Below are 25921 nucleotides of genomic sequence, written 5' to 3'. Positions count from 1 at the left end.
AAAAAAATCTTAGTTGTAATGTAAGATTAATGAAAAGGCTGGAATTGATCAGTGATAGCCAGGACAACTATATTGATTGAAGATTTTATCTGACTAATTTGATGTATTTTATCAAAGAGGTAACTGGATGTATTGATGAGGGCAGTGTGGTTGATGTGGTTTACCTGAACCTTTGATAAGGTACCACATGGAAGACTAAGGACTAGTCCAAAAGATGAAAAAGAACAGGATCCAAAATTGACTTGTTAAGAGACAGAGTGATATTGGAGAGTTGCTTTTTTGATTGGAAACAGAGTAATCAGTATTTTACTATAGAGATTGTTACTAGGAATCTGGCTGTTTGTAACTAAAGTTAATGAGATGTGAGTTCTGGAGTTTTGCAGATGACCCAAAAATTGGAAGTGGTGTCTACAACAGAATAACAAGTTAGTTGGAAATTTGGGCAGAACAATGGTAGATGAAATTTAATTTTGGTAAATGCAAAGTGATGTGTTTTGGGGGTGGGGTTATTTATAATATGGGCATGATCAGTAAAGCTCTATTGAAGAACAAGGTGACATTTTTTCTACAAGTCCATTGATCCATGAAGGTGACAGTTTAAGTGGATAGGGTAGTGAAGAATGCATACAGGGTGCCTGCCTTCGTAGAATACAAGAGTAGGCTAGGGTCAAATAGGGGGATGCTGAGCTGTCCAGCTCAAGGTCTGGGAAGCCTGGGAGATAGGATGGGTTTGTTTTCCTTGGAGCAGGGGAGGCTGATTGAGCCCTGTCACAAATATACAAAATTATTGGAGGCAAAGATAGGAATAAAATATTTCATATGGCAGAGTTGTCTAATTCCAGAAGACACAGGTTTAAGATGAAGAGTAAGAGTTTTCTGGTCTGTTTGGGTTCCTTTAAGCAATAGTTACTTGAGTGTTATTACTTCAAACATGGGAGCGAATGTAAGAGTACCTTTATGCATTTTATTAAATGTAAGACACCAATGCTACAGACAGACTTGTTTCCATTTTGGAATATATATCCCCTATACAATTAGTACTTATGATTAACTGTCAAATTATCAGAAGCAGTTACAATTACTAAAGCTATCTTGTATTGTCTTGCTAGCCGCGTCTTGTTCAGATCTCAACTACAAGCATTCTGTAGCAATGGAACAACTGAAACAAAGTCACCAACAGGAAATGGCAACTGCACGAATGGAATTAGAACATGCTGTTGAGCTGCGCCGACAAGAGGTCAGGTAGTTTAATGTTCGGTTTATTGTTTTAGAGGACAAAAACATGAATAGGTATTGTGTACCATTATTCAACAACTCATCTATTTGCCCTAGATAGTCATAGAAAATAGAACAGTACAGCACAGTTCTGATCCTTGGGACCAGAATTTTGTTCCAACCAATTAAAAAAAATCTACTCTATTATCAATGTAACCTTTCCCTACTACATATCCCATACCATCCAGTTTTGATTCCATGTGCCTATTTAAGAGTTTCTTAACAGTCCCTGTTGTAGCAGCCTCTCCAACTACACCCCACCCCGGCAATGCATTCTAGGCACCTACCACTCTCTGTATAAAAGAAACCTACCTCTAAAATCTCTCCTAAACTTGGCTCCTTTCAGTTTAAATGGATGCCCTCAGCTATTGGTCATGGTCACCCTGGAGGAAAAAAATACTTTTGGCCAATCTATCTGTGCATTTCATAATTTTATATACCTATATCATGTCACCTGTCATCCTCCTTCACTCCAAAGAAAATGCACTTACTGACTCAAACTTTTTTCAAAAGATATGTTCTCTAATCCAGGCAGCATCTTGGCCATACCTTTTCAGCATCCTCTCTAAAGCTTCCACATCCTTGCTATAAAGAGGTGATCAGAACTGGACTCCCAAGTGGGGTCTAACCAGATTTTTACAGAGCTGCCACATTATCTTGCGACTCTTGACTCAGTCTCCCAACTAATGAAGGCCAATACACTATACACCTTCTTAACTACCCTATCAACTTCGCATGGCAGCTTTGAGGGAACCCAGGATTCTTCTGTTCCTCCAAACTGCTGAGAATCTTGCCATTAACCTTGTACTCCAACTTCAAGTTCGATCATGCAGAGTGTATAACTTCACACTTAATTCAGATTAAACTCCATCTTCCACATCCCCATCCAGCTCTTCATCTTGTCTCTATCCTGTTGTTAATTATGACATTCTGAACACTATCCACAACATCACCAGCTTTCATGTCATTCATAAAATTGCCCATCCTTCCACTTGATCAAGTCATTTATAAAATTCACAAAGTGTAGCAGTTCCATAACAAATCCTTGTACAGCACCAATAATCACCAACCTCCAGGCAGACAGAATACGTTCCATCTACTGCCACTCTTTTCTTTCTGTGGGCAAGATAATTCTGAAACCATATTGCCAAGTTTCCATGGAAACAATGCCTCATGACTTTCTAGATGAGCCTACCATGGGGAACCTTATCAGAACCTCATTATAGTCCATTAACACAACATGCACCAGTCTACCTTCATCAGTTTGTTTTGTCACCTCCTGGAAGAACCTAGTCAGATTCTTAAGTCATATCCTGCCCCTCACAAAGCCATTCTGATTATCCTGAAACATATTTTGTTTCTTCAGATGCTTGTAAATCCTGTTGTAAAGAATCCTCTTTATTAGTTTACCCACCACTGACATAAGACTTAGTGGTATGTAATTCCCAGGGTTATTCCTATTATCTTCACAATGGAATAGCATTTGCCATCCACCAATCCTCTTGTACTGTCACTGTGGCCAGGGAGATCATCGTTAATACCCAACAATCTCTTCACTCTCTTCCAATAGTAACCTGTGGAGTTGTAGAATCATAGAGAAATACAGCACAGAACAGACCCTTCAGCCCATCTAGTCCATGCTGAAACCATTTAAACTGTCTACTCCCATCAACCTGCACCGAACCATAGCCCTCCATATCCCTACTATCCATATATATCAAAACTTCTCTTAAATGTTGAAATCGAGGTTGCATACACCACTTATGCTGGCAGTTTATTCTACACTCTCGGAACCCTCTGTGTGAAGAAGTTTCCCCTCATGTTCCCCTTAAACTTCTCATCTTTCACCCTTAACACACCCAACCCCAGTAGAAAAAAAAGCTTGCTTGCTTTTACCCTATCTATACCCCTCATAACTTTGTATACCTCTATGAAATCTCCTCTTAATCTTCTACATTCTAAAGAATATATTCAATCTTTCCTTATAATTCGATCTTCCAGACACAGCAACATCCTTGTAATTTTTTTCTTGTTTACATTTTTCAACCTTGTTTACATTTTTCCTGTAGGTAGTGACCAAAACTGTACATAATACTTCAGATGAGGTCTCATCAATTTATACAACTTCAACATAACATCCCATCTCCTGTACTCAGTACATTCATTTATTAAAGCCTATCTATTGTGACCCCACTTTCAATGAATTATGGACCTGTATTCCCAGATCCCACACTCACTTTGTACCATTCACTTTGTACCGTACCATTCACTTTGTAAGACCTACCTTGGTTGGTCCTACGGAAGTGTGAAACCTCACGCTTGCCTGTATTAAATTCCATGTGCCATTTTTCCAGCTGATGCAGATCCCTCTGCAAGCCATGATTGCCTTCCTCACTGTTCACTACACCCTAATGAGATACCCTAATGTTTTTCAGAAGTTCCACCCCTGTCTATTTCTTAACCTTGACATGCTCATGTATATTAGCTTTTTTTATGTTGACTTCACATTTGTCAAGGTCCCTCTTCCTGGATCCTGGATAGGACCTTCCTGCCTCCTCAGCCACCAGATATCTGTTTTTCCCCCCTTTTATCCCTGAGTGGTCCTACCCTTGTTTTAGTCATTCTGTGTTCTTCATGAATGTGTAGAATGCCCTGCAACTTTGCAACTTAAACCTAGTTGCCAACGCCTTCTGAAGCTCCCTTTTAGCCCTCCCGTCCCCTTCTAGCTCTAAGTCCCTGGCTACCTTGTAACTCTTAAGAAACAGGTCTGATATTTGCTTTTGAAATTAAGTATGTGTCCTTCTTGACTAAATTCTCCATTCTTTTGTTAACCATGGGTTCTTCACCCTGCCTTCCATTTCCTGTCTCAGTGGGACAAAACTATCCAGAATCCTATGCAAATGCTCCCAAGCTACCTTCATATTTCTGCAGTGATATCTTTCCAAAATAGAACATGGAACATAGAACATAGAATAGTACAGCACATAACAGGCCCTTCGGCCCACAATGTTGTGCCAACTCTCAAACCCTGCTTCCCATATAACCCCCCACCTTAAATTCCTCCATATATTTGTCTAGTAGCCTCTTAAACTTCACTAGTGTGTCTGCCTCCACCACTGACTCAGGCAGTGCATTCCACGCACCAACCACTGTCTGAGTGAAAAACCTTCCTCTAATATCTCCCTTGAACTTCCCTCCCCTTAACTTAAAGCCATGTCCTCTTGTACTGAGCAGTGGTGCCCTGGGGAAGAGGCGCTGGCTGTCCACTCTGACTATTCCTCTTAATATCTTGTTCACCTCTATCATGTCTCCTCTCATCCTCCTTCTCTCCAAAGAGTAAAGCCCTAGCTCCCATAATCTCTGATCATAATGCATACTCTCTAAACCAGGCAGCATCCTGGTAAATCTCCTCTATACCCTTTCCAATGCTCCCACATCCTTCCTATAGTGAGGCGACCAGAACTGGACACAGTACTCCAAGTTTGGCCTAACTAGAGTTTTATAGAGCTGTATCATTACATCGCGTCTCTTAAACTCTATCCCTTGACTTATAAAAGCTAACACCCCACAAGCTTTCTTAACTACCCTATCTACCTGTGAGGCAACTTTCAGGGATCCGTGGACATGTACCCCCCCAGATCCCTCTGCTCCTCTACACTACCAAGTATCCTGCCATTTACTTTGTACTCTGCCTTGGAGTTTGTCCTTCCAAAGTGTACCACTTCACACTTCTCCAAGTTCAACTCCATCTGCCACTTCTCAGCCCACTTCTGCATCCTATCAATGTCTCTCTGCGATCTTCGACAATCCTCTACACTATCTACAACACCACCAACCATTGTGTCATCTGCAAACTTGCCAACTCACCCTTCTACCCCCACATCCAGGTCGTTAATAAAAATCTTGAAAAGTAGAGGTCCCAGAACAGATCCTTGTGGGACACCACTAGTCATAACCCTCCAATCTTAATGTACTCCCGCCACCACAACCCTCTGCCTTCTGCAGGCAAGCCAATTCTGAATCCACCTGGCCAAACTTCCCTGGATCCCTTGCCTTCTGACTTTCTGAATAAGCCTACCGTGTGGAACCTTGTCAAATGCCTTACTAAAATCCATGTAGATCATGTCCACTGCACTACCCTCATCTATGTGCCTGGTCACCTCCTCAAAGAACTCTATCAGGCTTGTTAGGCATGATCTGCCCTTCACAAAGCCATGCTGACTGTCCCTGATCAGACCATGATTCTCTAAATGCCCATAGATCCTACCTCTAAGAATCTTTTCCAACAGCTTTCCCACCACAGACGTAAGGCTTACTGGTCTATAATTACCTGGACTATCTTTACTACCTTTTTTGAACAAGGGGACAACATTCGCCTCCCTCCAATCCTCCGGTACCATTCCTGTGGACAACGAGGACATAAAGATCCTAGCCAGAGGCTCAGCAAACTCTTCCCTTGCCTCGTGGAGCAGCCTGGGGAATATTCCGTCAGCCCCCGGGGACTCATCCGTCCTAATGTATTTTAACAACTCCCAACACCTCCTCTCCCTGAATATCAACATGCCCCAGAACATCAACCTCACTCAATATTGTCCTCACTGTCATCAAGTTCCCTCTCAGTGGTAAATACCAAAGAGAAGTATTCATTGAGGACCTCGCTCACTTCAACAGCCTCCAGGCACATCTTCCCACTTTTATCTCTAAACGGTCCTACCTTTACTCCTGTCATCCTTTTGTTCTTCATATAATTGAAGAATGCCTTGGGTAAATAAATTAGGTTCAAGTATTATTCCTTTAATAGGGAATGTGACCTATTATTTTCTGTAAGGTAAAGTTTTATTAGCAGTGCCAAAGTGAGTAAATGTATAGTTTAAGATTTCATTTATATCTATATTAGTTTGTCTGCAATTTTGGCTATTCTCCATGCCTGTTGCTATTAATGCACCACTTTCTCTCTCCATAGTGGAGAACTGCATCCATTTCTCGTCCTATTCAGCATTGTTGTACTAAATTAATTAAAGGAGATTTGTTTATTAAACATATTCTTCCATTTTAACTTGAAGTATGTGATAAGATTTCATCTAACTCTTCCCTGCTTATGGAGATAAGTTTAAGAATTCACTGCTGGGAATTGCAAATGTTGCAAAACCTACCTTCAGATACTGATTATCTAGTCAGTCCCTGCTTCACTTGACCTGATCTATAATTCACAATAGCCTTCTCCCAATCAACATAATTTTCTTTTTCCTTTGAAGTAGCTGATATTCACTTCATATCCCTGTAATTTATGACTTCAATTGAATTTGCACCATCTTTTTACATGTTGTTGTCTTTTTAAACATTAGATTCCTTCAGAATTGAAGATGCTGAATATTTATTAGAATTGCCTGAATTTTGTTTAAAATTGTCCATTATGCAATTGGGAATTATTTAAATTAAATAATAGAACTATGTGATTTATGACACCAGTTTTAAAAACTTTAGAATTTAATTTATATTACATATTTAGAATGTATATTAAATTGTTATGTCTTTGAACAATTATATAGCAAAAGCATAAAAAACAGAAGAGATTCTGCTGAAAATTCCCACAGCTATCTTGACTATACCCTTTCTCACCCGTCTCCTGGAAGAAATGCTATTCCTTTTTCTCTGTTCCTTCATCTCCGCTGCATCTATTACCAGGATGAGGCTTTTCATCCAGGACATCAAAGATGTATTCCTTCATCAAAAAAAATGGGATTTCCTTTCTTTCCATTGATTTTGTTCTCATACACATCTCTTCCATTTCCCAGGCATCCGTCCTCACTCCATCTTCACGTTGCCTTAACAGGAATAAGGTTCCACTTGTCCTCACCTACCACCCCATGAGCCCCATTCATCCAATACATTATTCACCGCAATTTCCACTATCTTTAACAGAATCCTACCACCGAACATATCTTGACCTCCCCCACCCCTACTCCACAAGGATTGCTCTCTCTATGATTCCCTTGTGCATTTGCCCCTCCCTCCTGTCACATAACCCTGCAAGGAAGAGAATGTAAGCTAGCCAATATTATCATAAAGAATACTAAAGGTTTCTTAATATGTGTAAAGAGTAAAGCAGAGGCAAGAGTAAATATCGGACCATTGGAAAATGAGGCTGGAGAGGTAGTAATAGGAGAGAAAATAAAAGCCTACAAAAGTTTCAAGAAACTAGGTACTGTAAGAGCTCTAGAAAATTACAAGGGTGGCAGGAAGCAGCTCAAAAATGAAATTAGGACAGCTAGAAGGGGCCATGAGGAGGCCTTGGTGAGCAGGTTAAAGGAAAACTCCAAGTATGTGAAGAGCTGTGTGAGAATAGGACCAATCAGGAGCAATAGTAGAAACGTGCATGAATCTGGAGGAGGTAGCGGAGGTACTTAATGAATACTTTGCTTCAGAATTCACCAGTGAAAAGAACCTTGGCAATTGTAGAGATGACTTAACAGTGGACTAAAATGCTTGAGTGTATAGACATTAAGAAAGAGGTTGTGCTGGAGATTTTGAAAGGTATTAAGTAAGATAAGTCAGCAGGACCAGACAAGATATACCCCAGGCTACTGTGGGAAGCAAGGAAGGAGATTGCTGAGCCCCTGGTGATGATCTTTGCATCTTTGCTTGAATCATAGGAGGAGTGAGACATTTACAAAAATACCATAAGACCATAAAAGACATAGAAGCAGAATTAGGCCATTTGGCTCCTTAAGTCTTCTCCACCATTTCATCATGACTAATCCATTTTCTTTATCAATATCATTCTCCTGCCTTCTGCCTGTAACCTTTCAAATACTAATTGATCAAAAATCTATCAAGCTCTGCATTTAATATACCCAATGACCTGGCCACCACAGCCATCTGTGACAATAAATTCCTCCTCATCTCTGTTCTAAATCGTCCTCCCTCTATTCTGAGGCTGTGCTTCTGGTTCCAGACTCTCCTACTATGGGAAAGATCCTCTCCACATCTATCTAGGCTTTGTGACATTTGATAGGTTTTAATGAGATTCCCCCCATCCATTCTTCAAAATCCCAGTGAGTACAGGCCCAGAGCCATCAAACCCTTGCACTCCTAGAATCATTCTTATGAACCTCCTCTGAACCCTCAATGTCAGCACATCCTTTCTTAGATAAAGGGTCTAAAACTGCTCACAATGTTCCAAGAGAGGCTTCACTAGTGTCTCGTAAATTGTCAGCATTACATCCTTGCTTTTACATTCCAATCCCCTTAAAAATGAATGCAAACAATGCATCTGCCTTTCTCACCACTGACTCAATCTGCAAATTAACCATTAGGGAATCCAGCACATGGACTCCCAACTCTATTTGCTCCTCATTTTTTTTTTGTATTTTCTCTCCATTCATAGAATAGTCAACCCCTTCATTTTGTCTGTCAAAGTGCATGACTATCATACACTTCCCCAACACTGCATTTCATCTACCACTTCTTTGCCCATTCCCCTAGCCTGTCTTAGTGAGGGGATCCCAGTCTTTTTTATGCCATTAACCAATACTATTAAGCAAGGGGCCTTTGGACCCCAGGTTGAGAACCCCTGCTCTGTCCTTCTGCAGCCTCCCTGCTCCTTCAACACTAACTGCCCCTCCATCTACTTTTGTATCGTCTGCAAACTTTGCACAAAGCCTTCAATTCCATCATACATATTTTCGATACATAATGTAAAAGGAAGAGTACCCAACGCCAACCACCGTGGACACCACTAGTCACAGGTAGCCAATCACAAAAAGCTCCCTTTATTTCCCCCTCTACTGCCTGCCAATCAGCCAATCCTCTATGCATACTAGTATTGTTCCTGTAATACCATGTCACGTCACATGCCAGTGGTAACAAACCTGATTCTGATTCTGATTTTGTTAAATAGCCTCATGTTGACACCTTGTCAGAAGCCTTCTGAAAATCCAATTACACAACATCTATCTTGCTTGTTATTTCCTCAAAGAATTTCAACAGGTGTGTCAGGCAAAATTTCCCCTCAAAGAAACCAGGCTGAGTACGGCCTATTTTATCATGTGTCTCCAAGTACCCTGAGACATCATCCTTAACATTCAAATCCAACATCTTCTCGACCACTGAGGTCAGGCTAACTGGCCTATTACTGTATTTCCTTTCTTGTGCCTCCTTCACTTGAAGAGTATATAAGTATTAAATAAGTATTCATAACTGATGTGCATTTCTTTTTGAAAGGAATTGAAAATTAGTTATTTTTTGGTCATAGTAGGATCTCTCAAATCAATATGCAATCTGTGATCAAAAAAAAAAACAAGCTGTATGATTTCTACGGCTGAGTTTCCTTTTGGGAGCACATTTGATTAAATTGCTCCTTTCTCTTCTACTTGAATACCAATTTGAGATTCTTTTGACAATCTAGAAGAAGGAGCTACTGAGCAGAATATCGGATTTGCAAGAAGAAGTACGCCACCGTGAGCAACGTGTAAAGGAAATGGACGAGGAGAACCGAACTATGCATGAAAACTTAAATACCTTGACCAAAGAGCTTGAGTATAAAGGAAATGAAGTTCTTAAAGTACGAAGTGAAGTCAACCAGAAAATTAGGTAAAGAGAGTAATTTTTGAAAAGAATATAGTCTGCATATTTTAACTCTTTCATTGCGTGTTAGCTCAATATTAGTTAACATTAGAATGGACAAATCTTTTTGAATGTTCTTCAAATTTTAATAATTGCATCATGATCAACACAAAAATATAACTTGAGAAAGGTAAGGAAATTTGATTTATATTTGCTGAAGAGGTGCTTTGGAGTAACATCTTTGTTGTGGACCTGTTTAATTCATGGTTCCTTCTTCCTCTCTGTCACTAGTAGGATTGCTGTCACACAGCTCTGGTAACCTATGTTCAATTTTGGCTTCTAGTACTGTCTGTGTCTAGTTTGCCCTTTCTCCCTGTGTATTTCCCTTGGATACTCTGATTCCCTGCCCAATCTTTAGGATGTGAGCTTGTACATTTTGTGGCCTTTGTAAATTGCTTCTTAGATGCAATTGTGAGGTAGAATCTGCTTGGATTTGATGAAAATATGAAGTATAGGTAAAATTATTAAGCAAATTTTAATAATCTGTGAACCGACATAGAGTCAAGGAGCTGAAATGGTCTATCTATATTTCATAAGCAAATAAAGATCAAACTCTCAGAACAGTGATTATTTGAAGTTTGTTCCTTTGTGATTTTCTTTGCAGTATTACATGTTGAGTACCACTTATCCAAAATTCCAAAATTCAAAAACCTCTCAAATCCAATTTTTTTTTTTGAGTGCTAACAAATGGAAAATTCCACAGGTCGCAGAGAAGGTTTCTAGGCAATGCACAGTCTCTGCGCACCACAGTTTGGAAAAGTGACCTCACATATATGACAGAATTTAAGGTAATTGTGAATACTCAGCAGGCTGGCTGCAGAAATTTAAGAGTAACGGCATTAATCTTTTTAAAGATTTGAAGTGATAAAGCATCTGCTGATCATGAAGCAACAGAGAAATTCATTGATAAATTTGCCAAGCTTGTCATTGATGAAAATCAAACATACTGAATGGCTATATCAGTACATTTATATGATGAACAAGTGTAAAACAAAGACTGCTTACAAGTAGCACATGAATTCAGAGTTGGAAAATAGTGATCCCAAGCTAGCTTATTATATATTCCAAAATCCCCAAAAAATCTGAAATACGAATTATTTCTGGGCCCCAAACATTTTGGATAAGCGGTACTCAACCTGTACCTACTTATGTCAATCAACTGAAAATTAACAGAAAATTTTACAATAAATTATATTTATTATGAATTTGAATTGAATTGAATTTCAGTGAAAGGAAAAGAGCAATTGTGCATGTTTATGAATTCTGTTCCCTCTTAAAAGTTTCAAAAAGAATAAGATATATGCTCCGCCTTCAATATATTCCTCAGAGTCTATCATTTATTGGTGAGGTGTGAGCCTTGATAGCAAATGTTGAAAAGCTTTTTGACTTGAAGAGACATCACAGCAAATTACACAGTGGAGAGCATTAATGCATGAGGTCATGTGCAATTTTGTAATTACGCTAGAAGCGCCAAATCTCTGAAATGTGGTGTAGATAATGATTGAACTGGCTAGGAGAATATAAGCCCATTGAATGGATAAGTAGATGAAGGTTAATGGAGTAAAGAGTTGTCTGTTACACTTTAGTAGGGAAAATCAAGAAAGACAATCAGAATATTTTGTATAAATTGTATAGGAATAAAGAGCGATCTGATAGTGTTTGAACAAAAAATGTTTCAAAGGTGGTAGGACAAGTTGAGAAGAATTCAGATAACTGCCAAAAATATGGCTACATCCATGACTAAAAATTATGCAGTGAGTTTTTATGCGAAATGCAGTGCCTGAGATTGTCTTGTAAGTAGCTTCAGTTATAACTTTCAATGGACAAGTGCTTTAAAGGGACACAGAAAGAATAGAGAAGAGAAGATGCTGTTGGACATTTGGCCTTTCAAAGAACTAGTGAAAGTATGATGAAGTTATTGACTTTCACTTTATCATTGTATATTTATTCTATATAAGTTAGATATGGCCCTCGTGGCTAAAGGGATCAGGAGGTATGGACAGAACGCAGGTGCAGGGTTCTGAGTTGGATGATCAGCCATGATCATACTGAATGGCGGTGCAGGCTTGAAGGGCCGAATGGCCTACTCCTGCACCTGTTTTCTATGTTTCTATGTTTCCATTTCTATACTCTCTTACTGCTTTCCAAAGTGACAGCCTCCAGCAAATGTATATTGAGGACAGACAAGAACAGACACTGCCATATAATTATTTTCCCTTCATAACTCTTACATTTAAAACATAAGAACTTGGAGCAAAATTAGGTCATTTAGCCCATCGAGTCTGCTCAGTCATTCTGTTCCATCATGGCTGATTTATCATCCATCTCAATCCCATTCTTCTGCCTTCCTTCCATAACCTTTGACGCCCTTACTAATCAACAACCTTTCAATGACTGTTTTAAATATACCCAATGATTTGGCCTGCACAGCCATCTGTAGCATGGAATTCCACAGATTCATCACCTTCTGGCTAAATACATTTTTTCCTATCTCTATTCTAAATGGACATCCCTCAACTTTGAGGTTGTGGTTGTGGTCCTCTGGTTCTAGACACCCCTCCCCCCCACCCCCAATTAGGGAACATCCTATCCCACATCCATTGCATTCAGACCTTTCAATGTTCAATAGGTTTCAATGAGGTCCCCCTCATTCTTCTAAACTCCAGCAGGCACAGGCCCAGAGCCATAAAATGCTCCTTATATATTAACATTTCATTCTTTAGATCTTTCTCGTGAACCTCCTGTGGGCTCTCTCTAATGTCAGCACATCCTCTCTTAGATAAGGGGCCCAAAACTGCTCACAATACTCTAAGTGCAGTCTTGCCAGTGCCTTATAAAGCCTCAGCATTACATCCTTGCTTTTGTATTCTAGTCCTCTCAAAATGAAGGCTAACATTGCATTTGCCTTCCTTACCATGGACTCGACCTGCAAGTTAACCTTCAGGGAATTTGACATGAGGACTCTGAAGTCCCTCTGTGCCTTTGATTTTTGAATTTTCTCCTCATTTATAAAATAGTCCACACCTTTATTCCTTCTGCCAAAGTGTATGATCATGGACGTCCCTACATTATATTCTATCTGCTAACTTTTTGTCCATTCCCCCAATCTGTCTTAGTCCTTCTGACGACAACTGTCTTCCTCAACACTACCTAGCTTTCCACCTATCTTTTTATTGTCTGCAAACTTAGCCACAGAGCCATCAATTCTTTCATCCAAATCATTGACATACAATGTAAAAAGAAATGGTCCCAGCACTGACTTTAGCGCAACACCCCTGGTCACCAGTAGCCAACCAGAAAAAGCTCCCTTTATTCCCACTCTTTGCCTCCTGCCTAGCAAGCCAGTCTTTTATCTCTTCTAGTACCTTTCATATAATACTCTGGGCTTTTATTTTGTTAAGCAGTGGCAGCTTATCAAAGGCCTTCTGAAAATCCACTAAACAGCATTCGTTGACTCTGCTTTGTCTGTCCTGCCTCTTACTTCCTCAAAGAATTCCAACAGGTAAGTCAGACGAGATTCCTCTTTTGGAAACCATGCTGACTATTTTCTCATGTGCCTCCAAGTACCCTGAAATCCATTTTTTAATAATATACTCCAATATCTTTCCAACCACAAGTCAGGCTAGCTGGCCTATAATTTCCTTTCTCTGTCTCCCTCCCTTCTTAAAGAGTGGAGTGACATTTACAATTTTCCAGTCCTCAGGAAACATTCCAGCATCTAGTGACTCTTGAAAGATAATTACTAATTCCTCCACACTCTCCTCAACTTCATGATTCAGAAAACTGGAATGTAGTCACCTTGTCCAGGTAACTTATCTACCTTCAGCTTCTCCTTAGTAATAGTAAGAACCACCTTCTCCTTAGTAATAGTAATAACATTTTTTTCTGCCCCCTGACACTTACATTTCTGGCATTCTGCTAATGTCCTTTACAGTGGAAAATGTCACAAAATATATAAAGTTCCTTCAGCATTTCTTCGTCCCCCATTACTACCTCTCTGGCATCATTTTCCAAATGTCTGATATCCACTTTCATCTCTCTTTTATTCTTATGTCTGAAAATATTTCTTGTATTCTCTTTTATATTGTTGACTATTTCCTCTTTTCTATCTTTTTTTGGCTTTTTAGTTGCCTTCTGTTGGTTTTGGTTTTTAAAACCTTCCCAGTTCTCTACCTTGCCAGTAAATTTTGCAATATTATATACCCTCTCTTTCGCTTTTATGCTGTCTTTGACTTCTCTTGTCAGCTACGGTTGCCTCATTCTTCTTATAGAATACTTCTTCATCTTTGGGTGTATCTTTCCTGTGCCTTCTGACGCTCCCCCTGAAACTCCAGCCATTGCTGTTCTGCCGTCATCCCTGCCAGTGTCCCCTTCCAATCAACTTTGGCCAGCTCCTCTCTCGTACCTCTAATTCCCCCCTTAACTTCACTGTAATACTGATGCTTTTGATTTTAGCTTCTCCTTCTCAAACTGCAGGGTAAATTCTATCATATTATGATCACTCCCTCCTAAGGGTTCCTTTCTATTATGTTTCCTAATGACATCTGGGTCATTACATAACACCCAATCCAGAATTGCCAGTCCCCTTGTGGGCTCAATCACAAGCTGCTCTAAAAAGCCATCTTCTGCGCATCCTACAAATTCCCTCACTTGGGATCTAGTATCAACTGGTTTTTCCCAATCTACCTGCATATTGAAATCCTGCATAATTATTGCAACATTGCCCTTTTTACATCCCTTTTCTATCTCTCATTGTACCTTTTAGCCCACATCCTATTGTACAAAGACATGTATATAACTTCTACCATTTTTTTTCTTTATCCTTGCTCTTTTCTTAACTCTACCCACAAAGATTCTACATCTTCTGAACCTCTTTCTAAGGATTTGATTTCATTTTTTACCAAAAGAGCCGCACCACCCCATCTGTCTACCTGCCAGTCCTTAGGATACAATGTGTATCCTTGGATGTTAAGCTTCCAACTATGATCTTCCTTCAGCCACAACTCTGAGATGCCTCTGATTTCTGAGAACAATGGCAGCATATTATAAATGATTTAGTAGTCAGCCGGTAGTATAATGACATCCAAACCGGACTTCGAGATGGACAGTGCCGTGTTTGAATCCAGCCCGCTCTTTGCACACTTTGTGTCCATGCTGGGTTAAATGTTCAGCTAGCAACTCAGCCTCATTTTTTAAAAAAACAGACAAAAAAAAAAATGCTAAAAAAGCAGCAAGGTTGTCTCCTGATGTGCCACAAGGTGAGGAAAGGAACTCCAACAATAAATGATTTAAATTAAATCAAAGCATTAAAATTTAGCATTATTTGCCGGATTAAAATTGTCTGGAATTGGTGAAGACAACTTAAAAAAAAAGCCAAAAAATTAATTTGAAAGGACATTAGGCTTTGAAGATTTCCAAAGAAGCAAGAGAAGATTGCTACTTAAGGGGCACATTTATTTTTCATTATTTTTATTTTTACTTGTTTCCTGGGATTAGGTGTGGATGAGGGGCTTGGTTGTCATATCAAAGTTAATTAATCATACTGGGTATGTACCCTCCTGAGTTCAGAGAGAAGGTGATATGATCTCATTTAGTAGCACAGAATTTGTGATGGGGTAACTAAAAGGATATGTTTATCTTGGCTGGGATGTTAAAACCAATAATCACTATCTCTAAACAGTTGATCTTTCAGGACTGGATTAGTACATTGTTTAAATTCACTATTCAAGAGAGTTATAAAAGCACAATCACAGTGTATACTTAAGTCTGAGCTGGAAGGATTTTTGGACTGAAGGTGAATCTAAGGTTATTACAGGAAAGTGGGTTGAGGTAGAAGATCAGCCATGATCTTATTGAATGGCAGAAAGCAACAGAATGTATGATGACACTTGTGGCCTGCCTCCAGCACACCCTTGGTTGTTAAACACAAATGGTATGTTTCAATGAACATGTAATAAATAAATTAATCTGAGGCCCTAGGTCTTCATTGGCAAACTCCTGCTTCTGTTTCTTATATTCATATGTTGCCTGCAGGCCACAAAGCTAGTGCTGCAAGGGGGAATTAGGCTTTCTGATCACTAAGGTCTAACTCACCTCCTTCTGTGTCATAAATTTTCTCCACTTTAAATAGATTAATGTAAATAAATTTAATATTTTATCATTTGGGAAGCACACCAATTCAAATAATGGGATTTAGCTGTGTAACTTGGTGGCTGTTAAGAAGGGAGTTAGCTTTGCTTTGTCTCTTTTTAAACAGGATTTATGAACAGGAGATGATAAAGAAACAGGAGAAGAAGATAAATGAAATGACTGCAGCCCACATCCGAGAAACACAGTGCATGTTAGCAGACTTCAACAAGGCTCAGGAATTCCTGAAAGATAAAATTTCTACTCTGGAAATCTTGTATGTTGTGTAACACTTTAGTGACTGTGGGAACTGAAGTTGACAGCGAGACAATAATAGCATTTTAACCCCATTAAAATTTCTCTCCACCGTCTCTCATTTACATTATAGTAACATAGAAAACTTACAGCACAACATTGGCCCTTCGACCCACAAAGCTGTGCCGAACATGTCCTTACCTTAGAAATTACCTAGGGTTACCCATAGCCCTCTATTTTTCTGAGCTCCATGTACCTGTCCAGAAGTCTCTTAAAAGACCCTATCATATCCGCCTCCATCACCATTGCCAGTAGCCCATTCCACACACTCACCACGCTCTGTGTGTGGGAGGAAAGAAAACTTACTGCTGACATCTCCTCTATACCTAAAATTTGTCTTAAAAATTTTTAACTTGTACCCTGTATTCCACCTCCTGGTGTGAATTGTGGTTCTCTGTTGCTCTGTGCTCTTGTGCTGGCAAACTGACATAAATTTCTGCCCTCCACTTATAATAATCTAGCAGAAATCATCCCGTGGTTTGGTATGGCAATGCCATTGTCTGGAATTTGGTGGGCCCGCCGCACCCTGCAGCTGTTCTCAACTGAGTTGCAGAGTTACAGCAGCAGCTTTGCTGGAATGGAAACACTCAGTGGCCATTCCTGCAAGGTGGCATTAGCTATTCAATGTGTCCTCAAGCCTCCTCACCCCAGCCCAGAGGTTTCAAGATAATGCAATCTTAGGTCTGAGTTTATTGCTATAGAGAAATCTGTGGGCTAGTGTGGGGTTTTTATGAAATCAAAGACAGAGAGATCTGGCAACTTCTGTCACATCCAGTGCAAGAATTTATAGGAATGGGCTGTCTGTCAACGTATGCTGTCAGTCTGTATCGATGATCTATATGGTAAGTTCTAGTGCTGAGCCCCACATCTCGGCACCAATGGCCTTGTTCTCACTGAACTACTCAGCAATGGAATCTGAAAAGATTGATACTGCTTCTTTAAGTAATTGACACAATTACACTTTTTTTGCACTAGTTCTACACTAGCTCCCATAATTCCCCCCAGATTCTACCCACCATTCACCTCTACAGTGGGAGTGTTTCACAATGTCCAATTAACCTATCAACCTGCACATTTTTAGGATGTCGGAGTAAACCAAAGTGCTTAAGGGAAATCCACAGCACAATCTTCAATCTACACACAGCTAACACTGGAGGTCAAGATTGGTTTGCGGTCACTGAAGCTGCGCTGCTCCAATTCCATATAAAGTACCTCTCATTCCTGTCTATCTTAATTTGTGCCATTTTGAAATGAATCAGAATCAGAAATGAATGGCAAAGTTGTTACAAAGTAAAGAGCAATTTGTTCAATGTTTATATTCCCCAGTGCCCTAAAGTAACGAGCACCAGATTCAGACAGGTAATCTTGCTGACCAGGTACCAAGGTGAGTTGAGCAGTGAGGCTTGGAGTTGGCACCATTTTTTTAGGTGAACTTGTTGGGTGGTATGGACTGGCCATGTTGAGCCTCATCCACGAAACTCTTTTGGAAACCGTCACCAGGTGGGAAAAAACCCTACTGCAGCGTTGTCAATTATCAAAGATATCAAAACTTATCAATGTTTTTTAATGTTCCTGACACACAGAAGCTGTTAAAACAATCAAAAAATCTAAAGTCATTAAAACCCCTCTATTAAGTAATTAAGAGCATTAAATTAACTTGAAGTAGATGCATTAGGGACATTTAAGAGACCCTTGGATAGGCACATGTAAGAAAAAAATGGAATGATAGATGGAAGGGAAATGATAGGTTAATCCTGGAGAAGATTAAAGGGTTGGTACAATAGTTCTATGTTACATGTTTTAAATCACACAACATTAAAGTTACACTTATATTTTTCTTCATTCAAATGAACTAGATTCTATTCAAGTGTTTTTTCAATTTAGTCTTTGAGGGTAGAATTCATTTGATTTGATTAACATGGTCAGCAGGACAGAACATGTGCACGAATCCTGAATTTTCTAGTACTCTTGAGGGTAAAATCCCAGCATACTTGTGCCTTATTTACCCCATTTGATATGACTTTTCATTTTCTGACCATACTTGCTCTTATCAGCCTTTCTTTACATGGTACTGAGTCGTTATGACTGGAATTGTCCAATGTTTAAACTATGATTTTTATGGTCTATAAGTTAGAGGAGCAGAATTAGGCCATTTGGCCCATTTCATCATGGCTGATCCAATTTTCCCCTCAGCCCCAATCTCTTGGCCTCTATAGCAGCCTGTGGCAAAGAATTCCACAGATTCACCACTCTAGTTAAAGAAATTCCTCCTCATCCCCATTCCAAAAGAACAACACTCTATTCTTAGACTCTCCCATCATAGGAAATATCCTCACCATATCCACACTAACAAGGCTTTTCACCATTTGATATGCTTCAATGAGGTCGTCCCTATTCTACTGGATTCTAGTGCATACTGGCCCAGGGCCATCAAATGCTCTTCATATGAATGCTATTCAATCCTGGAATCATTTCATGAAACTCATTTGAACCTTCTCCAGTTTCAGCACATCCTTTCTAAGATAAAGAGCCCAAAACTGCTCACAATACTCCAAGTGAGGTCTTGCCTGTGCTTTATAAAGTCTTAACATTATATCTTTGCTTTTATATTCTAGTCCTTTTGAAATGAATGCTAACATCTCATTTGCCTTTCTCACCATAGACTCAACTTGCACATTAACCTTTAAGGAATCTTGCACAAGGATTCCCTAGTCTCTCTGCGACTCAGTTTTTTTGTGTCTTCTCTGCAATTTAGAAAATAGTCAACCCTTTTATTTCATCTACCAAAGTGCATGACCATATACAACGTTTGTACTTCCCAGCACTATATTCTATCCGCCACTTTTTTGCCCATTCTCCTAATCTGTCCAAGTCCTTCTCTAGCCTCTCTACTTCCTCAAAACCACCTGTTCCTCCACCTATCTTCATATCATCTGTAAACTTTGCAACAAAGCCATAAATTCAGGGCATGCCCTTTTCTCACTGTTAACATCAGGTAGGAGGTACAGAAGCCTGAAGGCACACACTCAGTGATTCAGGAACAGCGTCTTCCCCTCTGCCATCCAATTCCTAAATGGACATTGAACCCTTAAACAATATATATATATACACACATTTTTTGCACAATTTTTAATCTATACTCTAATATGATTACTATTAATATATTATTAATATATTTGTTTTTCTTCTTTATTATGTATTGTATTGTACTGCTGGTATTAAGTTAACAAATTTCATGATACATGCTGATGATAATACACCTGATTCTGAATTCCATCATCCAAATCATTGACATAACTAAAAAGAATCTGTCCCAACACAAACCCCTGTGGAACACCACTAGTCACCGGCAGCCAACCAGAAAAGGCTCCCTTTATTCTCACACTTTGCATCCTGCCAATTTAGCATGCTTTATCCATGCTAGAATCTGTCCTGTAAGATCATGGATTACTAATTTGTTAAGCAGCCTCATGTGTGGCACCTTGTCAAAGGTCTTCTGAAAATCCAAGTGCACAACAACAACAACAACTGATTCTCCTTTGTCTATCCTGTTTGTTATTTCTTCAAAGGATCCCAACAAATTTGTCAGAGAAGATATTCCCCTGAGGAAATCATGCCTCCTGAGGTCAGACTAACTGGCCTATAGTTTCCTATGGAGTGACATTTTCAATTTTCCAGTCTTCTCTAACCATTCCAGAATCTTGTGATTCTAATGCCTCCACATTCTCTTCAGCCACCTCTTTCAGAATCCTAGGCTGTACACCATCTGATCCAGGTGACTTATCTACCTTCAGACCTTACAGTTTCCCAAGAGCCTTCACTCTAGTTATAGTAACTTCATGACCTCTGACATTGGAACTTCCATCATATTGCTAGTGTCTTCCACATTGTATACTAATGCAAAATACTTATTCAGTTCATCTGCCATTTCCTTGTCCTCTATTTCTACCAGTCCAGCATCGTTTTCCAGCGGTCTGATATCCACTCTTGCCACTCTTTTATATTTTATGTATCTGAAGGAACTTTTAGTATCCTCTTTAATATTATTGGCTTGTTTACCTTTGTATTCCATCTTTATTACTTATTAAGTTGCCTTTTCTTGTGTTTAGATGCTTCCAAATCCTCTAACTTACCACTAATTTTTGCTCTATTATATGTCTTCTCTCTTTTGTTTTTATGTTGGCTTTGACTTCTCTTGTTAGCCATGGTTGTATCATCTTGCCTTTAGAATACTTCTCCTTTTTGGGATGTATATAATGTGCCTTCCAAATTGCTTAAGAAATTTCAGCCATTGCTGCTCTGCTGTCATCCCTGCCAGTGTTCTTTTCCAAACATTTCTGGCCAACTCATCTCTCATTCCTCTGTAATTCTCTTGACTTCATTGTAATACTGATACACCAGACGTTAGCTTCTGCTTCTCAGATTTTAGGATGAATTTGATCATATTATGATCACTTGTCCCTAAGGGTTCTTTTACTTTCAGCTCTCTGATCAATTCTGTTTCATTGCACAACACCCAGTCCAGAATAGTTGATCCCCTAGTGGGCTTAACTGTGAGCTGCTCTAAAAAGCCATCCTGTAAGTATTCTATAAATTCCCCCTCTTGGAATCTTGCACTAACATGGCTTTCCCTATCTACCTGCATATTGAAATCTCCCGTGACTATTTAACATTGCCCTTTGACGTGCATTTTCTATCTCCTGTTGTAATATGTAAACCACATCTTTACTACTGTTTGGGGGTCTGTATACTACTCCCATGAGGGTCTTTTGATATTTGCAGTTCTTTAGCTCTGTTCTCAATAATTCAATACCCTCTGACCCTATATCACCTCTTTCTGAAGATTTGATTTCACTTTTTTGCCAGCAGAACAATGCCGCCCTCTGCTTTCCTGCCTGTACTTTTGATACAATGTGTATCCTTGGGCATTAAGCTCCCAGTTATAATCTTCTTTAAGCCATGATTTGGTGATACCCACAACATCATACATGCCAATCAGCAACTATACTTCAAGTTCATCTATCTTATTCCATATACTGAGCACATTCAAATATAATACCTTCACTACTTTATTCACTCTTTTGATTTTGTCTATCTTTTACATTGCAACTCATCCTGTTGATTGCAATTTTCCCTATCAACGTCCCAACCCCACTACACATTTGCTACACATTGTTTGTAAACCAGCCACTTCATCTTCATCTATCTTTTCTTATGTACTTCTTGCATTGAAATAAATGCAGCTTAGGATACGAGTCAGACCATGCTCAACATTTTGATTCCCAACTTTATTTGAGGTCTTACCAACATCTGCCTCCACAATCTCTTGTCCGTCTGTTTCCCATCCCCCTGCCAACTCCTGTTTAAACCCCACCATGCAGCATTAATAAACCTTCCCAGTAGAATATTAGTCCTCCTGTGGTTCAGGTGCAAACCATCCCTTCTGTACAGGTCTCACCTTCCCTGGAAGAGAGCCCAAGGATCCAAAAATCTGACACCCTCCCTCCTACATCAACTCCTTAGCCACGTATTAAACTCTATAATCCTCCTAGTTCTGGCCTCACTAGTATGTGGCATGGGTAGCAATCCTGAGATCACAACTCTGGAGGTCAATAGACAATAGGTGCAGAAGTAGATCACTTGGCCCTTTGAGCCTGCACCGCCATTCTGAGATTATGGCTGATCATCTACTATCAATACCTGGTTCCTGCCTTGTCCCCATATCCCTTGATTTCCCTATCCATAAGATACCTATCTAGCTCCTTCTTGAAAGCATCCAGAGAATTGGCCTCCACTGCCTTCTGAGGCAGTGCATTCCACACCTCCACAACTCTCTGGGAGAAGAAGTTCTTCCTCAACTCTGTTTTAAATAACTGACCTCTTATTCTTAAACCATGCCATCTGGTACTGGACTCTCCCAGCATCTGGAACATATTTCCTGCCTCTATCTTGTCCAATCCCTTAATAATCTTATATGTTGCAATCAGATCCCCTCTCAATCTCCTTAATTCCAGCATGTACAAGCCCAGTCTCTCTAACCTCTCTGCATAAGACAGTCCGGACATCCCAGGAATTAACCTTGTGAATCTACGCTGCACTTCCTCTACAGCCAGGATGTCCTTCCTTAACCCTGGAGACCAAAACTGTACACAATACTCCAGGTGTGGTCTCACCAGAGCCCTGTACAAATGCAAAAGGATTTCCTTGCTCTTGTACTCAATTCCCTTTGTAATAAAGGCCAACATTCCATTAGCCTTCTTCACTGCCTGCTGCACTTGCTCATTCACCTTCAGTGACTGATGTACAAGGACTCCTAGATCTCTTTGTATTTCTCCCTTACCTAACTCTACACCATTCAGATAATAATCTGCCTTCCTGTTCTTACTCCCAAAGTGGATAACCTCACACTTATTCACATTAAACGTCATCTGCCAAGTATCTGCCCACTCACCCAGCCTATCCAAGTCACCCTGAATTCTCCTAATATCCTCATCACATGTCACACTGCCATCCAGCTTAGTATCATCAGCAAACCTCCTGATGTTATTCTCAATGCCTTCATCTAAATCGTTGATGTAAATCGTAAACAACTGTGGTCCCAATACCGAGCCCTGTGGCACCCCACTAGTCACCACCTGCCATTCCGAAAAACACCCATTCACCGCTAGCCTTTGCTTTCTATCTGCCGACCAGTTTTCTATCCATGTCAATATCTTCCCCCAATGCCATGAGCTCTGATTTTACCCACCAATCTCCTATGTGGGACCTTATCAAATGCCTTCTGAAAATCGAGGTACACTACATCCACTGGATCTCCCTTGTCTAACTTCCTGGTTACATCCTTGAAAAACTCCAATAGATTGCCCTTGGTAAATCCATGCTGGCTCAGCCCAATCCTATCACTGCTATCTAGATATGCCACTATTTCATCTTTAATAATGGACTCTAGCATCTTCCCCACTACTGATGTTAGGCTGACAGGATGATAGTTCTCTGTTTTCTCCCTCCCTCCTTTCTCAAAAAGTGGGATAACATTAGCCATTCTCCAATCCTCAGGAACTGATCCTGAATCTAATGAACATTGGAAAATGATTACCAATGCATCCGCAATTTCCAGAGCCACCTCCTTTAGTACCCTAGGATGCAGACCATCTAGACCTGGGGAATTGTTAGCCTTCAGTCCCATCAGTCTACTCATCACCTTTTTCTTCCTAATGTCAATCTGTTTCATTTCCTCTGTTATCCTATGTCCTTGGCCCATCCATATATCTGGTCCTTCCCTTTAACTTAGCACCTAACTCCCTGAAGTCCCAATGCAGAATCTTATCACTCTCCTTACACACGTCATTGGTACCTATGTGGACCACAACCTCTGGCTGTTTACTCTCCCAGTTAAGGATGTCAATGACTCAGTTCGAGATAACCTGGACCTTGGCATCTGAGTGGCAACATACCATCCTGAAATCTCATTTTTGCCCACAGAACCTCCTGTCTGTTCCTCCAACTAGTGAATCCCCTATAACACAACATGCATTTTCTTTTCCATTCTCTTCTGAGTCACAGAGACCCAACTGCTTTGACTTTTGTCTGTTAGATCAACCCTCCCCCACCACCCAACAGTATCCAGAGAGATATGGCTGTTGTGGAGCGAGATGGCCATAGGGGTACTCTGCACTGGCTCCTTAACCCCTTTCCCCTTCCTGACTGTCACCCAGTTTCCTGTTTCCTGCGCCTTCTTCTCTATATGCTATCTATCACCCTGCAACCACTCAGGTTATCAGGAGTTCATCCAGTTCCAGCTCCAAGTCCTTAATGTGGTTTGTTCGAAGCTGCAGCTGGTTTCCCTGCCTTCCCACATCCTGCAAGAAGAGCATTCCGCTATCCTGACTGCCATCTCTACCGTTCTAGCCGAGCAGATATAAAGACAGGAAGAAAAGAAGAATAAAAAAACTTAACCTTGAGCTTTTCTTTGCCGTATCTGACTGAAACCTGTCTTCACTGAAGCTTCGAAGGGCTAGAGCCTCAAGATCACCACTTTGCCTATGTCCACCTAGATGACAGCCATTGCGCTTGCCCCTGCCTTCCTTTAATTTGCTCTTGCTCATCGATTCCAAATGCAGATTGGTCACTGGTCGAAGTCACTACATCTGCCCAAAGCTACCTTTTCCAGATAGTAGGCAGAAAACAAATTAGTCTGGCTCTACTTGCCAAGTAGTGACACTTCCAGAAAAGTGACCTTTGCTGTTAGGTGAGCAGCTGGCTTCACTGTGAGGTATGCCATCTCTTTATTTCTTTTTCTTGCATCCATCCACACCTAACACGTACTTGAAAAGGCTCTTGAAATAGCCAGGCTCATATTTGGGATATAGCCACTTGGTCTTTGTGGCCCCTCTGGAACCATACTTGGCCATGTACGTAATCACCTGGAAGACCCTAACATATTCTTATTTAAGTTTTATTCAACAATAGTGTGCCAAAGCGGAATTAGGTTTGAATGTGGTTTTTTGCTGCAACTTTTTGTAAATTAGCTAGCTATTGAATTGCTATCTTATTAAAACTGAGTGAATTTAAATGTAAGCAGTTGATGTTTAGAGTGTTAATATAATGTGATGCAATTTGATCTTGTTTGTATTATTGTGATGTAGTCTTGTTTCCTGATTTGTAACAGATGGGAAAGTGATAAAAATTGCCTGGTGATTTGCCTATCAAAAACATGCGTTCTCGCTCTTTATCTCATGCTTTATTTCTTTCGATTTATAAGCCACCATAAAAAATCTTGCATAAAAATTTGTTTTGAAAGATTCAAGGCAAATGTGTACTATGTTCAACGTTTTTATTAATTTATTATCGATGAATTTGATGAATTCTGCTTTTCCTGTTCGTGCAAGGTATAAAATTTGGACCTAGCAAATTCCATACCACCTGAGTGCTCAATCCAAGTTGATAATATATTGTTTTATTTCAGATTGGAAGAGGCCGACGAAAAAATTAGCAACAGAGAATCAAGAACAGAAGATTTACAGCTGATCAGTGAGTTAAAGGAAATGATTTCAGAACGGGATCAGCTGATGAAAAAACTAGTGGTATGTAATCATTGGCTTTAAATAGAAGATATCACTTTTACCCAAAGATGGCAAGTAACTATTAAACATCTCAATATGATTCATAGATTGTGGACAGATTCTCTTTGGAACAAAATTGTGACTGTAATTACCAGTTGTGCTGAAAGAATTGTGCCAAATTCTTTACCCCTGCTTTGACAGCATGAAGTGAAATTTCAGAGTTTAAATTAGTTAGCCAACTGGTGTCTTGAAATTGAATTATTTCCAATAAAATGAGGAAAACCAAAATGATTTTCATTGACCCTTGCCTTAATCTCTGCTACTTGGCCATTAATTCTATCTAATTCTTTGACTGTAATTAAGATGAACTCCATCTGCCCGCAAGAGCCAATCAATCACAAAGATCTACTTATTAATGCCTAATTTAAGTTCCAGCATGAAGATTTCTCTCTCTGTCTCAAATAAGCAATTATCCTGGTGTGGACACAAAATGGCTAGTAGAGCTGAGGTAAAAATAT

The 25921-nt window shown here is 39.8% G+C and overlaps 1 protein-coding gene across 5 annotated transcripts in view; it reads left to right on the top strand.

Moving 5' to 3' along the window:
- Positions 1 to 25921, top strand: part of fam184ab (family with sequence similarity 184 member Ab) — a 202256-nt gene that overhangs the window by 164498 nt on the left and 11837 nt on the right. For 4 of the 5 annotated variants that reach the window (XM_059981471.1, XM_059981472.1, XM_059981470.1 and 1 more), the window contains exons 12-15: positions 1110 to 1237; positions 9683 to 9867; positions 16157 to 16303; positions 25307 to 25424. In XM_059981471.1, the coding sequence (XP_059837454.1) occupies positions 1110 to 1237; positions 9683 to 9867; positions 16157 to 16303; positions 25307 to 25424 (578 nt within the window). The remainder of the gene's footprint in view (positions 1 to 1109; positions 1238 to 9682; positions 9868 to 16156; positions 16304 to 25306; positions 25425 to 25921) is intronic. The other variant, XM_059981474.1, reaches the window with a different exon arrangement.

This window comes from Hypanus sabinus, chromosome 10, assembly GCF_030144855.1.
Source record: "Hypanus sabinus isolate sHypSab1 chromosome 10, sHypSab1.hap1, whole genome shotgun sequence".
NCBI lineage: Eukaryota > Metazoa > Chordata > Chondrichthyes > Myliobatiformes > Dasyatidae > Hypanus > Hypanus sabinus.
This window is presented reverse-complemented; position numbering and strand designations above follow the sequence as displayed.